At 44.9% G+C, this 15,909-nt stretch overlaps 3 protein-coding genes across 4 annotated transcripts in view; 1 reads left to right on the top strand and 2 right to left on the bottom strand.

The window, feature by feature from the left end:
- Nup88 (nucleoporin 88) overlaps window positions 1-2,258 on the bottom strand; it is a 29,537-nt gene extending 27,279 nt beyond the window's left edge. The window contains exon 1 of one of the 2 annotated variants that reach the window (XM_051180108.1): window positions 1,923-2,258. In XM_051180108.1, the coding sequence (XP_051036065.1) occupies window positions 1,923-2,225 (303 nt within the window). In that variant the 5' untranslated portion in view covers window positions 2,226-2,258. The remainder of the gene's footprint in view (window positions 1-1,922) is intronic. The other variant, XM_051180109.1, reaches the window with a different exon arrangement.
- Window positions 2,259-2,412: 154 nt separating this feature from the next.
- Window positions 2,413-8,542, top strand: Rpain (RPA interacting protein). Its single transcript, XM_051180116.1, has 7 exons — window positions 2,413-2,796; window positions 3,974-4,144; window positions 5,184-5,244; window positions 6,042-6,153; window positions 6,306-6,369; window positions 7,363-7,503; window positions 8,400-8,542. Exons 1-7 carry the CDS (start codon window positions 2,716-2,718, stop codon window positions 8,427-8,429), a joined length of 660 nt encoding a protein of 219 aa, XP_051036073.1. The 5' UTR covers window positions 2,413-2,715; the 3' UTR covers window positions 8,430-8,542.
- Window positions 8,543-8,593: 51 nt separating this feature from the next.
- Window positions 8,594-15,395, bottom strand: C1qbp (complement C1q binding protein). Its single transcript, XM_051180112.1, has 6 exons — window positions 15,146-15,395; window positions 14,630-14,780; window positions 11,359-11,455; window positions 9,565-9,660; window positions 9,301-9,420; window positions 8,594-8,995 (listed from the first exon to the last, which is right to left on the bottom strand). Exons 1-6 carry the CDS (start codon window positions 15,369-15,371, stop codon window positions 8,846-8,848), a joined length of 840 nt encoding a protein of 279 aa, XP_051036069.1. The 5' UTR covers window positions 15,372-15,395; the 3' UTR covers window positions 8,594-8,845.
- Between the last annotated feature and the right edge of the window lie 514 nt (window positions 15,396-15,909).

The following is a 15,909-nucleotide window of genomic DNA, read 5'->3' as shown; positions in this document are numbered from 1 at the left end:
AGTTCCAGAACAGCCAGGGCTGTTGCACAGAGAAACCCTGTCTTGAAAAACCCAAAACAAAACAACCACAATAACAAAAAAAGTCACCAAATAATACAGAGCTCTTGCGTACTTTAAGTTTATGTCGAGTGCTGGACATAAAAAAGTAAGGTAAACATAGCATCTGTTTTGGTGTTTACAAATGAGAAAATACAACAAAAGTTTTAAAGTAATTATTACTGAACTAAATGTTACAAAGCATGAAAATGCTATTAACTGAAAACGAACAGTGTACTGCAACCAGGTATGTTATCCACTTTTAGTCAGGCAGAAGCAGCGCTTAAGATCAGGAGCTTGTGGTCAGTATGGTTACAGGATCATCATTCACTTGTACACACAGTCTGTTAACATAGGGTCATCACACACACACACACACACACACACACTGCCTGGTTCAGACCTGTAATCTTAACACTATAAGAACTTGGAGCAAGAGTTCCAAACATAGGGTCATCACACACACACACACACACACTCTCTCTCTCTCTCTGCCTGGTTCTGACCTGTAATCTTAACACTATAAGAACTTGGAGCAAGAGTTCCAAACCAGCCTGGCATACCAGTGGTTCCAGACCAAAGGGGAACAAAATCAAAACAAAATAATTACTGAAATATTTGAATTTCTGATATTTAGTGGGAATTTTACAGCAGGCAGATGTGTAAATGTTGACCTAGTTTCTCAACAGTACTGGCTGCACCTTGTTAAAATCAAATCACTTCTCAACGAGAACTGGCTGGTCCAGGGCATACAGCAGATTTCAAACATTAGAATGAATGTCATATTTTGGTTTTTGTTTTGTTTTGTTTTGCTTGCTCCTTTTTTCTTTTTGAGACAGGGTCTTTTTATATAGTCCTGGATCTCACTATGTAGACCAGGCTGGCCTCAAACTCAAAGAGATCCTCCTGCCTCTGAAGTGCCAGAATTAAAGGCCTGTGCCACCAATTATGGCTTTAAAAAAAAAAAAAAAAGTGTTTAATTGTGGAGCAAGGTGGGGGTTTTTGTTTGTTTTGAATTAATTTTTTGGGTGGGACTTGGGAGGATGCTACAGGTGTGAGGGTCAGATTTGGAGGGACTGGGAGGTGAGCGAGTTTTGGGTGCATGATGTGAATTTCTCAAAGAATTATAATTGATATATACGGTGTGTGTGTGTAGGGGGGGGTCTCTAAAAGAGAATCAGTTTACTACAAATGAACACTTCAATAAAACAGTATTCGGTTAAAGCAAGTCTAGAATACATTCTGATTATATCAACTTTCACAAGCCATTCACTGGCTCATCAAAAACAAAAAGGTTTGAAGATCTAGCTCAGAGTTGGAACTCCTATGTTTCACCGGTGGAGGCAAAGGTGTGCTGACAGTAGCGTATGCGCGTGTGTCGGTTCCCTGCACTGCAACAAACGAAAAAGCCTTTCCAACTCTAGGGAGCGTTTAAAGGGGCAAAGCCAAAACAAAATACAGGGATTCTCTTTTCATGTCAGGCAGGTAATTTGGTCCCTTAAATCTGTCTAAAAGTTCTCAAAAACCAAAACAACGTGTCACATCTTTAAACAGGGTTCTTTTGGTCAAACAACTAAAACCATCTCCGCCAACTCTGTCCTTTTACGGTCCTGTCTTTCCCCTCCAGACACTCAGAACACCAGTGCCTAAACAGCACGAGTTCCTCTAAGTGCCCCGCAGTGGCCGAGACAATATACCCGCTAGAGAGGAATAAAAATCGGAAAGACGGACTTTTCCAATCGAAGCGAGGCGGTATGTTCCCGAAAGACGCCTGCTTCAAGTCTGCTACCACACCCGCTACAGAGCCAAACAACCAAGATGGGAAGCGAACCACAAAGTTGGGTGAGATGCCGGCCAAGGGTCGCTTTCAAGACGGACGGGCGCACCTGATACTGGGAGAGAGGGGGCTCCGCGCCGCCACCGCTGGGGCCTCGAAGGCGAACCACCAAGAAGGCGCTGCTTTCTGCATCCCATAGGAAGAGCTCCCCTCCGAGGCCGAAGACCAGGTTTCTTGTCAGCAAATGCGGCGGCAGAGGCGGGCACGAGGGCGACGTCGAAGCCGCTGGCTTCTCCGCTTCGGCTGGACTCTGGTTTTTCAGGCCCTCGCGAAGCCGCAGGAACACAACATGGTTAGGAAGCCAGCTCTGCCACAGCTCCCCATCACCCGCAGGCCCCTCGGCAGCCGCCATCTTGAACCAACAGCTCTGGGTTCTAGCCCGCCGCGGCGCGTAGCCAATCCGGAACCAGCACTCCACGGCTTCAGCCCGAGGACAGGCATCACTAGAGGAAAGCCAATCTACAGCGCTGCAGATTGACGTCAAAGTGGGCGGGGCGGGGCCAACACACCGCGGGTTTAGAGCTGGTTTGGAAGGTCGGTCCGTAGGGTTAAGAATGAGACCTGTGCATCTAGTTGTCTACTGACGCCTCCCTCTGGGTAAAACCAGAACTTTCTCTCAAGACTCACCTCCCTCAGCCCAGGTGGCATTTACTTCTCAACTGTCACAACTTCATCCATCCTTGGATTCCCCTAAACTTGTCTCTGTGAGGGGACAGCAACTAGAGACAGTTCCAAGAAAGCCTGACGACCTAAAGGGCAATCAGCCCCCTGGAACTAGAACTTCCAGAATCCTTCGCGCGCGGCTAAGGGGCGGGGATTCGGAAGCCATCTCCGGCTAAGAGATGGCAGAGTCCTCTGGATCTCCGCACCGCCTGTTGTATAAACAGGTGGGCTCGCCGCCCTGGAAAGAAGTTTTCAGGCAGGTGAGTTTGAGATTTGGATGTAATCACTTCTCTAATCTGTCCCAAGGACCGCTGTTCTCGGTGCCCTTGCTTCAGCATTGGTCGTGAAGCAGATGCCCAGAGTGCTTGGCCAGCGAGGTGAATCTTGAACTCGACTATTGCCACAGGACTGGTTCCTGGCCGCCGCTCCATACCTTTTGGGCTTTTGGCTGGAGCAGGTGCTATCCCAGGAAGCTTTGTTTTTTGGGTTCGAGTTTGTTTCATATTTTAAGGGTCATGACAGCGGTAACTGCTGTTTGCTGTGTCACCACTCTGTATGCATATGTCGTGTGAGATAGAAGTTATTTCTCTTCTAAAGATTCAGAAGAGTCTCAGTTACTGTTAGGAGAGTTGTACTTAAGCTCAGGTCTCTTCTGAAGACAAGTAGTTCCCTCTAAGAAACAGCTTACCTCCCTGTTCAGCATTCTCTAAAGGAGTAGGTGTATTCTAGAAAAACAATTGTGATGCTGGAAATAGTGTGTGTGGTAGAGTTTCTCAACTGTGAATACTGACATTTTGGAGGAGAAAGTTCTGTTATGGAAGGTTGTTTTGTGCAATGTAAAACAGATGAGGCATCCTTGGCCTACCTACTAAATGGCATCAGCCAGCAACAGTTCTACAAGTAGAGCTGTGGCAACCAAAAATGGTCCTGAGTTGGGGTTAGAGAGATGGTGAAGTGTTAAGAGCACTTATGCCCTTGCAGCAGACCTGGTGGCTGTAGCTCCAGTTGCCATCTTCTGGCCTCTGTGGTCACCCGAATTGATGCAGTGTACATAAACTTATACAGACACACACACATACACATTTTAAAAAATTGTCAGGGTTGAGAAGTACTGTTATACAAGAAGATTATCACTATAGCATTATGTATAGTAACAGGAATTTGGAAGCCATATAAATGTCTGACACCAGTTTGTGGACGCAATTACTATGCACCCGACCACTTGCATTCAAGATAAAATGTGAACTATGGGAATCTGGAGATACATGAGCAAAAGCACTGTGATTTTACCTACCTGTGTGTGGGTGAGGACTTGAGAATAAGAAATTTTGCATCTAAAACTAAAATAATTTTATGAACTAATTGGAGGTGTTTTCCTTTCTTTCTTTTTTAGTGTAATTGACCTCTTCTTTTACTATTGTGGCCCCTTTCCCCCAGGGATGTCTGGAGAGAATGAGAAGCAGCCGGCACAGGCTCCTGAACAAGTACCGCCAGGCTGGAGGTGGCACACCAGGGAAAGCCTCAGATAGATTTCTTGTGCAAGAAGTGATGGAGGAAGAGTGGAACTCTTTGCAGTCCGTAGAGAATTATCCAGAGGCCTTGGCTCAGGTTAGGCAAGGGTCTGTTGCTAGCGGCCACTCCATGAAGAACTTCTGCTGACAACTTTCTATCAGTTTATCCAGGTCTTTTCAATCTACCCACTTCCCAGCCCCCAAGCATAATTCTAACAGCCTTTTGGCTCAGGCTTTTCTAATTTTGAGTAATTATTTTATATTGATGGCTCTGCAATACTAGACTGTAGGCGTGTTGCAAACTTGTAACAAAACTAAACTTATGGAGCTAAAAGGAGAGAAAATTTCATTCTTGCTTTCCCTATTGAAAATGTTGACTCACTGGGAATGGGTTAGGGGCCACCCTTTGACAAAGGATGTCTACAGCAACATTCTGATTCCGGACAATCAGTTTGGAGTTGTGTGTCCATAGAAAGCCATACAATGTATCAGGGAATGCTATGGGTTGGCTTCAGGATTTAGGGATTCTGTTTAGTTTTACTGACTCACAACTTTACCGTTTATTTCTTTGAACCTTAGGTTTTTATATTTACATACAATAGAGATGACAGCATGAGCATTATGAGAATTGTGTAACAAAACATGAAACCCTTTGAAACCATCGACACACTGTGTAATAATGATGCACTTTCAGGGGCATCTATGAGTCCTACAGTATGCTAAATCACCAGTTAGTGCTCACAGGAGGCTTCTCAGGTCAGTTGTATTCTAGCTTTATAGAAGCTGAAACAGCTTTTCAAAGACTAGATATCTTCATATGGCCAGTCTTAGGACTTCTTCTTAGCTGCTGCCTGATTTTGTCTCCCTTAAATTTGGTGGTACTTTGATCATATGTTGTTTAGCATGGCCATATTACTGTACTGTCAGCAAATTCTGCATTCTGACTAGACCACTTTGCCAAGTAAATCTGGGGTCTTGGAGGCAGCTTCTAGTTACAAATCCCTGTGGGACTTGGTGGCCAATTAATCCTTTATATGGAAGGTGAAGACACCATTTTCTGCTCTGTCTGACTGTCAGGCTCTAGGCCAGTGCGGCTCCATTGAGCTATACTCCCTGCTGTCCACTTTCTCTTGTAGTTGGGACTGCCGGAGGACCTAGCTGTGCTGCAGGACATTGAACAGGAGCTGTGTGATGAAGGTAATCACAGGATGTAGTCTTTTCCTGCCTACGTGCACCTACTCTTAATGCTGGCCTTTCCTTGACTCATGATTGGTTGTTGTTTTAGATTGCTTAGGTGCTAGGGATTAAACCCAGAGCCTTTTGCATGGAGGCAACCACTAAAGCTATATCCCCAGCCCTAGGATTAGTTCTTAATTCCTGTTCTTCTACCTCCATCATCAGTTAAGTGTCCACAAGTCTCTGTTGGACTCCTAATTCTTGGCTGTTTGTCCTTCCAACAGTAAGGGCTGTGGGCTCTGGCTGGGAACTTCTCATTCCATGATACCATTACTTCATTCTGACTACTGTGAAAGACGGGATTAGATGGGATAGAAAATGGTATCCTCACACAGGTCACATAGCTAGTCAGTGGTAGAGTTGGGAAGCAGTTGCCATGTTTGTTTCATCCTGCCTCTTGCTGCTTCATTCAGGTGGGCACTGTGGCTGTGACTTTAGGACCAGCTACTTGTGGCTTAATGTAGGAGGATGGGCTTTCAGTAAGGTGCTTAGCCCTATAGTTTCAGACTAGCCAGGGTAGGGTAATGAATCCTGCCTCTTGAATAGTAAATTTGTCACCTTGCATACACGTGCACATCTTTACATGTACACCCAAGGGCCATCTCTCATCCATTCTTTACTGTCTGCCCATGAATTTGTGAACATCAGCTTAAGATACTAATGGCATTGTGTAGAACACACAGTTTTGCATCTTACATCTGTAAAAGTAACAGGTCTGCCCTATGGGTACAGGACAACCTAGGCTCTTTGCCTTGCAGAAAAGTCCATCATAAGCGAGTATGAGAAGAGCTTACAGTTTGATGAAAATTGTCTCAATAGCATGTTGGCTGAGTGGGAAGCAAACCACCTCATCTGTCCTGTGTGTATAAAGTAAGAATTTTCAAAATCTTTTTAGCATTATTGGTTCTCATTCCATACTCTAAAGTGAGGGATCCCTCTGCCCCCCTAGATTATTGCCTGAGAGGTATAGGGAGCCAGGTCTTATGACCACAGTGATCTGGGAATCCTAATTCTGTCTCTAGGTACAACCTGAGAATAATGAACAGTGTGGTCATGTGTCCATGTGGCCTGCACATCCCATTTCACGTAAGTGTCCACACAGATTCCCTATATGTACCAACTGTATTAAAGAAACTTACATCTGGGCCAGCAGCTACCTTTCTTGTCACAGACAAGGTGCCCAGCAGCAGTAACCTGAGAGAGGTTTATTTTGGCTTATGATTTCAGAGGGATCAGTGCATCATGACAGGGAAAGCAGGTCACAGTGGTTTCATGGGGATGAAAGCTGGGTACTGTCAGCCCAGGTCCTCTAGAAGAGCAGGAAGTACTCCTAACTACTGAGCCAACTCTCCAGATCCCCCCCCCCATTTTTTTTTTTTTTTTTCTTTTGTTTTGAGGCAGTCTAGTAGTAGTACAGGCTGGCCTCAAACTTAATTGTAGCTCAGCTTCTGATCCTTCCGAGGTCACCTTCCAGGTGCTGAGGTTACAGGTGTGTGCCGCTCTGTCTGATCTTTATACTGTACTGGGAATGAAGCACAGTGTTCCATGCTTGCTAGGCCAGCACTCTACCACCGATCTACATCCCCAGCTCCACAGTCTAAGGCTCCAGAGAATCAAACCGTGTTGATTGATTTCGGTTTTCAACCTGTTGGTTATACAATATTTAAGATTAGTTGGAGCTGGAGAGATGACTCGGCACCTTGGCACACTGACTGTTCTTCCAGAGGACTGGGGTTCAATTCCCAGTACCCACATGGCAGCTCACAACTATTTATTACTCCAGGTTCCACCACCCAAATACAAACATACAAGCAAAAACACCAATACTTTTTTTTTTTTTTTTTTTAAAAAGGATTAGGGCTGGAGAGATGACTCAGAGGTTAAAGAGCACTGGCTTCTCTTCCAGAGGACCCAGGTTCAATTCCTAGCACCCACATGGCAGCTCACAACTGACTGTAATTCCAGTTCTTGAGGATTTGGCATCCTCACACAGATGTCTGTCCATGCAAGCAAAACACCAATGTACACAAAGTAAATAAATTAACTTTTAAAAAATTAGTTGTGGCTGAACTTTCCTAGTCTCCAGAGTTGACAGAGCAGAAGCTTCGTGCCTGTTTGGAGGATAATGTAAATGAGCACAGTGTACACTGTCCCCACACACCCATATTTTCGGTCACCGGTGGAACAGAAGAAAAGCCCAGTCTTCTAATGAGCTGCTTGGTAAGCCTCCATGGGACCTAGTCAGTTGCAGGAGCAAATTAGCAGTCGGTTCTGTTCCCCTCTTGGTGGAAATAATGGCTTAGAAATAATATTTAATGTTTTTTGAGGGATTTACTTCACAGGATATATTAGCTAGGTAAGTGGTGGCACTTACCTGTAATCCCAGTACTAGGGAGGCTGTGGCAGAAAGAGGTTAAGGCCAGTCTAGACTACATAGTGAGAACCTGTCTCAGAAATAGATATTGGGCTGTCAAGATGGCTCAGCAGCTAAGAGCACTTGCTGCCCAGCTTGTAAACTTCAATCCTTGGACCTCATGTGGTAGAAGCAGAGAACAAATTCCTACAAATTGTCTTTTGTCTTCCATAAACAGATTGGGTGTGCTGTGCATGCATGGGCATACATGCACACATGAAGAATTAAAACATGAGTAGTCAGTTAAATAGCCTGGTAAGAAAAGGGAGGAATAGGCTCAAATTTGTGGCCAAACATTGGTCTGGAAACTGGAGACTCTGCACAACATGATTTTTTGTTGGATCAGCAGCAGTGTCTTGATCTCCATACATCAGGCCACAGTCCTGAACGCCAGATGGCCAGATGGCATTACTTTTGAAGGTAGACACAGGCTAAGCACAGTAAAGCAACACCAGGTTTGTCTCTCAGCAAACTTCCATAGAAGGCTAAACTTGTTAGCTACATTAGTGATGGTTTCAGTTTGACAGAGCAGGTCCATTGTAAGACATGGCCTCTTCAATAAAGTATTCCAGCAAATTGGTTCATAATGGTTCCTTCTGTAGTGTACATGTCATGATCAATGAGAACTTTCAGCCATGCATGCATCCAGACTGTCATGGTGGTAGAAAGTTATTTACACTAACTTGTTTTCTGTTTAATCCAGGCTTGTGACACTTGGGCTGTGATCCTCTAGTCATCCTGACCTCACACTTCACTGCTGGGCTATGGACAACTCATTCCGAGAGGGCCCCTGTATGAACAAGTCTTTTGTATAACTATATTTTATATTAAAACTTTTCAAACATCTTTGCTCTTGGTGTTCTAATGCAGGGAAAAAAAAATCCCAGAAAGTACAAATTTTTCTTGGAGGAGATAAAACCAATTTTATTGTCCATCATTATGTTATATAAAAATCTACAAATAGATTTGTACAGGAGAAAAATACCCAAATGAATAGCAAATGGAAGTGTAACAGCAATAACTTAAACTTGCTTTTTTCCTCCCATGATATTAATTAGGATGACAGCCATTTCAAAGCTAATGGCAAAGTAGCTTTTGTTCACTGGCCAAAGCTTGCCATTTAATTAAAGCCCCCAGTCTCTGACAGTTCTACTGGCTCTTGACAAAACTTTTGAGGTCTTCAAGGAAGGTGATATATTCTTGGTGCTCTAGGGCTGTACTGAGCTCCACCAACTCATCTGCAAAAGTGTTGTCCACCCCTCGGTCCGCAAGGAAATCCATCAGGTGGTCATACAAGGCCTGGGAAGAAAAATATTGACTAGCTTGAAGAGCAGCAGAACAAAATAAAAAATATGGTTTGGCAAGATGGCTTTGCAGGTAAAGTTGTTAGTTTTTTTTTTTTTTTTTTTTTTTGGACCCACATATTGGAAAGAACAAACAATGTAGAAAGCAAAGAACCAAGCAAATTCCCAAAGTTGTCCTCTGACTGTCCCACATGGGCCATGGCATTTATGAAAATATTTTTTTTTTTTAATAATGCCATTTCCATTCCTTGACCCTTTTCTGCAAAAGCTAAGCACCCTCCATTCTCAACCAGCACTCACCCAGTCTAGGGAATCTGTGTTGAGTGTGTAGTTAGTATCCCTCCATTCAGAGTCACCAGTGGCCTGGAAGCTAACTTCCTTGATGGAGAAAATATCACTCTCGGTCTCTTCTTGTTCAATCTGAGAGAGCAGAGGGAAGGAAATAAAGGCTCTGCATTTCCCTCCCCATTTTCACCTGTCTTGCCCTCCCATCCTGGTCTAGATATTAACCAGGTCTTTCCTGTACATATTACATGAGATCAGATGTCACTCCACCCTACAAACCTCATCCTCAGGATAGTGACAGTCCAGTACAAGGGTCTTCTTGCCATCACTCTTTGTAACTTCAACCACAAAGTTGGGAGTTGAAGTCAGTTCCGGCTGGAAAAACAGGAACAGGTCAGTATAGTATGCCAACGCTGGTGGTGTGCACACCCAGACCGGTGGCCTCAGGTAGTGCAGAGTGTTACAGCCATGGCCATCTTCCAATACAGCACTAACAGTTCAATCCTGTTAGCAACTTACTTTCTAAAAGAGCACAGTTTAGAGTAGTGTCTGAAGCCAGGCACAGCTCTGGACCAGCTCACAGAGCTGGACCAGCCCTTCAGAGCACCGAGGTGCTGGCTGAAGCAGGCCTGGAGGAGCTCCTTCCCCTGTGGCTACTTTAGAACAGAATCAGAGCCTGGCACTGGCACACTAGCTCTGGCTAAGTGGCTATCTTAACCAGGAGAGGCAGTGACTTCCTTCTCTGTTGACCCAAGGAACAAGCCCCAGACAGTTGGGATTCACACTATTGACAGAAACACAACAGGGAACTCTGCTTTCCACACTTGTCTATAAACAGTGCTGACATCTGCTTAGTCAGACAGCCTGGGGAATCCTGTGACCCTCACAGTGGTTGGCTTCTAGGCCAGACATACCATTTCTGAATTGTTTGAATATGATCTAGATCCAGCCATGTGGGCCAGAAACCCAAGAAAAAGAAAATCTCAGCTGGCCAAATATAAAAATCTTTTAAGGATGGACTAGCAAGATTTCTCCCAAAGGCAGATGACCTCGGCTCAACCCTGGGACCCACAAGACAGGTTTAAAACTGTTCCTGCAAGTTGCTTTTGATGCCTTCAAGAGCACACATTCTATCCCACATAACAAACACAATGTGAAGAAAATAAACAGAATTTACAAAATTTTTCTTAATCCTTAATTTTGGACAAATGACTAGTACTGACTACCTAATTATTAGAATACCTTTTACACTAAAAACATGCCAAATGATATTGTCTTGATACTAAGTATTCACTTGGTCTATGACACAGGAAGGGGTAAGACAGTCATATCTCTTTTGTATTAAGGAATACAGGCCCCGCAATCAAGCCTAAACCCTGCTGAGGAGCAATGTACCTACTACCCTAGAACATGACCCTCACTTCCAGCTAAAACCCATTCCAAACTACTGCTCTACAAACCCAGGGGGTGGCATCCCCACCCCCTCCTAGCATAAGGAAAAATTTTTTTCTTTTTTGAATGGGGGGTGGGGTTGAGACAGGGTTTCTGTGCTGCCATGGCTGCCCTGGAACTTAATCTGTAGCCCAGGCTGGCCTCAAACTGGATTCCCCTGCTTCTCAAGTGCTGGATAAAACACATGCAGGAAGAGGAATTTAAGTAATAATCCTTCTAGCACAGTGCAGTTGTGCAGGCCTTTTAAGATTTATTTATTTATTATGTATACAGTGTTCTATCTGCATGTACCTCTGCATGACAGAAGGTACCAGACCTCATTATGGATGGCTGTGAGCCACCATGTGGTTGCTGGGAACTGAATTCAGCACCTCTGGAAGAGCAGCTACTGTTCTTAACCACTGAGCCATCTCTCCAGCCCATGTGCAGGCTTTTAATGCCAGCACTTGGGAGGCAGAGACAGGCCCATCTCTGTGGAGTTCAGGCTAGCCTGGTTTACAAAGCAAGTTCCAGGACAGCCAGAACTGTTACATAGAAAGTACACGTTTCAACCTCCCCCCCCCCCCCCCAGTCTTTCTTGTCTTTTAGGAAAGAAAATGGCCGGAAGTATTACTAGCTTACCTCCTGTTCTTCAGCCTTCTGCCCTTGGGAGGGCTCTTCCTCCTCACCACCAAATGATTGAGGGATGCTATTGTTAATGTTGAAAGTGACAGTGATCCTAGAAAGGCAAGTGAAAACACACTAAGGTACAATAAGGTACACAAGAGGGAGACCTGCTATACAGTAAGGCAAGTGTAAAGGCACGCTGAAACAATGTCTCCATCCCAGGCAGCTGCACAGGGAATTAAGAACTTTAAATAGCCAAAAGGCTGGCATCCTGGGGTCTTTCTAGGGAAGCTGATGGAGGTGGGCAGCCATCCACCCCAGGAAAAAAGCTTCACAAAATACTGCAGAACAGATTCACTTTGCACAATCACAAACAGGGAACTGAACCACCACTAACTTCTTCTTCCCCTCTTTTCTGAGGTTTTGGAGCTCAAGCAAACACCCTATGTATGCCTGGCAAATGTTCACAGCTGCATATGGCCCCTTCACCTTGTGGCAACTGTAACTTGTAAGAATCTGTACGTGACAAACAAAACATGTTCTAAAATAAGATAAATGTCTTTGCCATGACACCTGCAAGCAGAAGTTCTAGACCATTCTAATTCAGCAGGGCCAACCTATATAAGAGCACACTGCTTTCTGGAGGCAAACTGGCCAATGCTTTGCTATCAGGCCACTTTGCCACAGAAAAAAAGTGGTAGGCTGGCTGAGCCATAAAACATGCCTAATCTTGTACTAAGCTGAGTTCCTGGGCACAAAAATTGGCTAATAGCATAACATGATTTATTTAGGTGAAGTTACAAGTGACCTATGTATGAGGCAAAACACTATATGCTATGAACAAATCAGAGCCTTCCTTCACAAAATGGGCCACAGACCTTAAGGTCTGAAGCTGCAGAAGTCTAAGAAAACACAGACTCCATTCTTTGCAATCTTTTCCAGGCAATGGTTTCTTAGTGCTAAGATTAAAAAGTCTAAGTGTGTGTAGAGATGGAGATTGAACCCAGAGTCCCACACTGTTAGGCAAGCAGTTTGAACATGGCTTACATTCTCCCCTCATGTGTGCCAGAATTTAATTCCTAAAGTTAATGATAGTAAGAGGGAGAGTCATCTCCCCATCCTTGGTGCTAGGGATCAAGTCCAGGGCTTCATGTATCTACTGAAGAGTGACATCAACTAGTGTCAACCTGTGCCATTTAGTAATGGAGCTTCGCTGGTATATTCAAACTAGTTGGGGTCCTGTTCCAAGCCAATATATCAGTGATTGGTACTGGTTGCAAAGGAAAAAAAAAATATCTTCTACAAGAAATGACTGTAGCAATCGTACTTCATGGTAGGTCCCATTGGCCAACATAAAGCAAACTCAATGCTATTTTGTACACATGACTTAGATTAGGCTAGACTTGACTTTAAAGTTCTGGCCTTGAACTTTCTTTTCTCTCTCTCTCTTTTTTTTTTGAGACAGGGTTTCTTCTTGGTATTGCTTTGACCCAGTCCTGGAACTAGCTCTGTAGATCAGGCTGGCCTTGAACTGCCTGCCTCTGCCTCCTGAGTTCTGGGATTAAAGTTGTGAGCCACCACACCTTTTTCTTTTTAAAGGTTTTAAGACAAGATTTCTCCGTGTAGCCTTGGCTGTTCTGGAACTTTTATAGCAGGTGGGCCTTGAACTCAAGAGATCTCCCTGGATTGAAGGTGTGTACCACCACTGCCCTGCCTGGCCTTGAACTAGGATTACAAACTGCATTCTTACAGGTGTCATGAGGCACTGGATCCTGGGCCTCACACATGCTAGAGCCAGCCAGAGTAGGACTTCTCTAAGACTGGTGAAAGTAACAAAACATAAACAAAGGCTGAACAGTTTTTACAGTTTTAGGGGCACCAGTTGTGGCACAGGCCTGTAACTTCAGCACATAGTATCTGGAGCAGAAGGACTAAGAGCTTGAGGGTAGCCTGTGCTAAAAAGTAAGAGACACTGGTTTCAAAAAGCAGTGTAGGGGAGCAGTATGCTAAGCTTGGCAAAGAACTACTGATATGGCAGCACAGACCAAGGCGGTGAGCTCTCAGTGCTGGTGGTAAAATAGCCGCCGCCATCTTAGGTAGACTGCAGCTAAAACTGTGAATCATTTTAGCAATGCTGTTTACCAGATAAAAGACTTGTGGCCAGAAAAAGATAAAGATTTACAGTAAAGACAGATTCACATTAACAAAAGGCGCTAAAGGTATACAGTGTTTTAAAATATACGTAGGCTTGGGAGAAAGAAAAAAAAAAGGTTTTAAAAAGATAGCGAGGAGCTGGGTGTGGTGGCACATGCCTTTAATCCCAGCACTGGGAGACAGAGGCAAGCAGATCTGTGATTTCAAAGTAAACCTGGTATGCAGAGTGAATTCCAGGACAGATAAGAGTTACACAGAGAAGCCCTGTCTCAAAAAATGAAAAAATAAAGTTAAAAAAAAGTGTAATAAAAAAAAACCAAGTAAAGATGGGAGAATCTGGATACTATATGGTGTTACATTGTCTCTGTATCGTTTGACTGCTGAGGAAATAACAACTGTTAAAGCAAATGCTGCTGGATCAATCCAATTTATATTCAAAATTTAAGTCTAAGGACATGTTACTGGGGAAAAGGATTTCTATTTTTGTTTCCACAGAAAATGAAAAGCTGTGGATTCCTTCTAGACTAATATGGTTTGAGCAAGCCAGACCCCCTGAAACTATGTTCCAGGTGATCCAACACTCAAAACTCAAAAGTTGGGACAAGCCATCCTTGCAGACTACAGCCAGGATTTCTTCATCTTTTAGGATTCCTCATGACAGCGCCCTTTACCAGCAGGAAGTAGTTTGGAAAGAACAATGTCCAAATTCCCAAATGGCCTTTCTACACTGTAACTTCATCCTGTTACTTAAACAGTTACACATCATGCATTTTCAACTGCCAGAGGGGATAATTTTATGTGAGTTCTAAACAAAATAATTAGCAGCACTTTAAACATTCCTAAATTCCAGTGCCTAAATCCAGGTAGGACACAACACTGTCACCAATAACCTAATACAACAGACTGCCCTCTACATATTTTGGAGCTGTTTCATGTCTCCTTAATTACCAGGCCACAGCAAATGTGTCAGCGAATGTCCTTCCTGGAAACTAAGCAAATTTCCAACTGCACGCTTTCTCAAAAGCCATTTTACCAAAACATGGGGTCTAAGCTCAGGATCTTCTGGGGATGGCCAAGACAGGGTGCAACCGAGTAAGGGATTCAGTCCTAGAACTCCTAGGCCAGTACTCACTTTTCTCCAGCAACTTTGCGCAATAATTTAGCCTCAGTCCCGTTCACTTCCAGCTCCCAATCTCCAGACATCTTGGGAAGAGACTTATGCTTCTGGATTTTCTTCTCTTCCTTAATTTCATCCGTCAAGAATTCAACAAAGGCTTTGTCTCCTAAGAGACAAGACACGGTCAAAAAGTGAAAGCCAATTGCCTTACCCTATAGACCTGGACTGTTTCTATGGCTAAGACTCTACCCCAATTCACATCCTACTCTGTAAAATCAGGATATATTTACTGGGCGGAACTGGGTTCTAGGAGTTATTTCCCTTCATGGACTTACTGTTATTATTACTCTCAATATAAAACAAAAGAATTCCCAACTACCAGCTTTCACTTGCCAAAAGCCATTAGAAACAACCACATTCTCAAACCTCGACCCCTCCGGGATAAGAGGAGAGCCTGTGATCGCGAGGGTTCAGCTCCGGATCCGTTCCAAGCTGGGTCCCCACAACCCGGCCTGGATACGTGAATCTTACCCTCGGTGTGCAGAGCTCCACAGCCGCACGAGCAGGGCGCCGGGGGCTGCAAGAGGCCAGAGCGCCGCGCGGAGCCGGCGCGCACGCTGAGCAGCCCGAAGGGCCGGAGGCACGGTCGGGGCGCGGGCTGTAGCAGCTGCCGAAGGGGCAAGGCCGGGACGGCAGCTCGGAGGCCCGTGGCAGCGGCGCCCAGGGCGCGGGGAACGCAGCGCAGCAGGGGAAGCATCGCGGAGTAGACACGTGCGGAGGGAAGGACGAATGGGCCAAGCAAGACACTGCAAGACCTTAAGCACCGCCGGAAGCCACGCCCCCGCCCGGGAAGCTCTTTTACGTCAGCGGGCGACAGGCACCAGGCCAGACTGCGCCCTCTGCTGAGAGCCGCCAGTGCAGCAGGGAGGTCCTGAATCCCCTAGTTCTGTTCTCCCTGGGCTGATGTGCTGGCTGTCTCTCCGACGCTGCCTACTCTTCCCAATTCACCCACTTTTCTCATGGAACGCACTCAGGTCTCACTCCAACTCGCGCCGGGCCATATACTCCAGGATCACCTCACTTAAAGGTTTTCTGGAACCGCCTAAACATCTGGAAAGATCAGCTGCTGCACCCAGCTGCTGTGGAGTGGGCATTCATTTTGGAAACCTCTGGGCTATCATTTTCCTGGAAGCAGAATTTAATGGCTTACATCATCACATTTATGTTAAGAATCAAAGTTACCAAGGCCTGGACATAAGGCTCGGTGGTTAGGATTATTTGTTGCTCTAGCAGAG

This window comes from Phodopus roborovskii, unplaced genomic scaffold (assembly GCF_943737965.1).
Source record: "Phodopus roborovskii unplaced genomic scaffold, PHOROB, whole genome shotgun sequence".
Lineage (NCBI taxonomy): Eukaryota > Metazoa > Chordata > Mammalia > Rodentia > Cricetidae > Phodopus > Phodopus roborovskii.
This window is presented reverse-complemented; position numbering and strand designations above follow the sequence as displayed.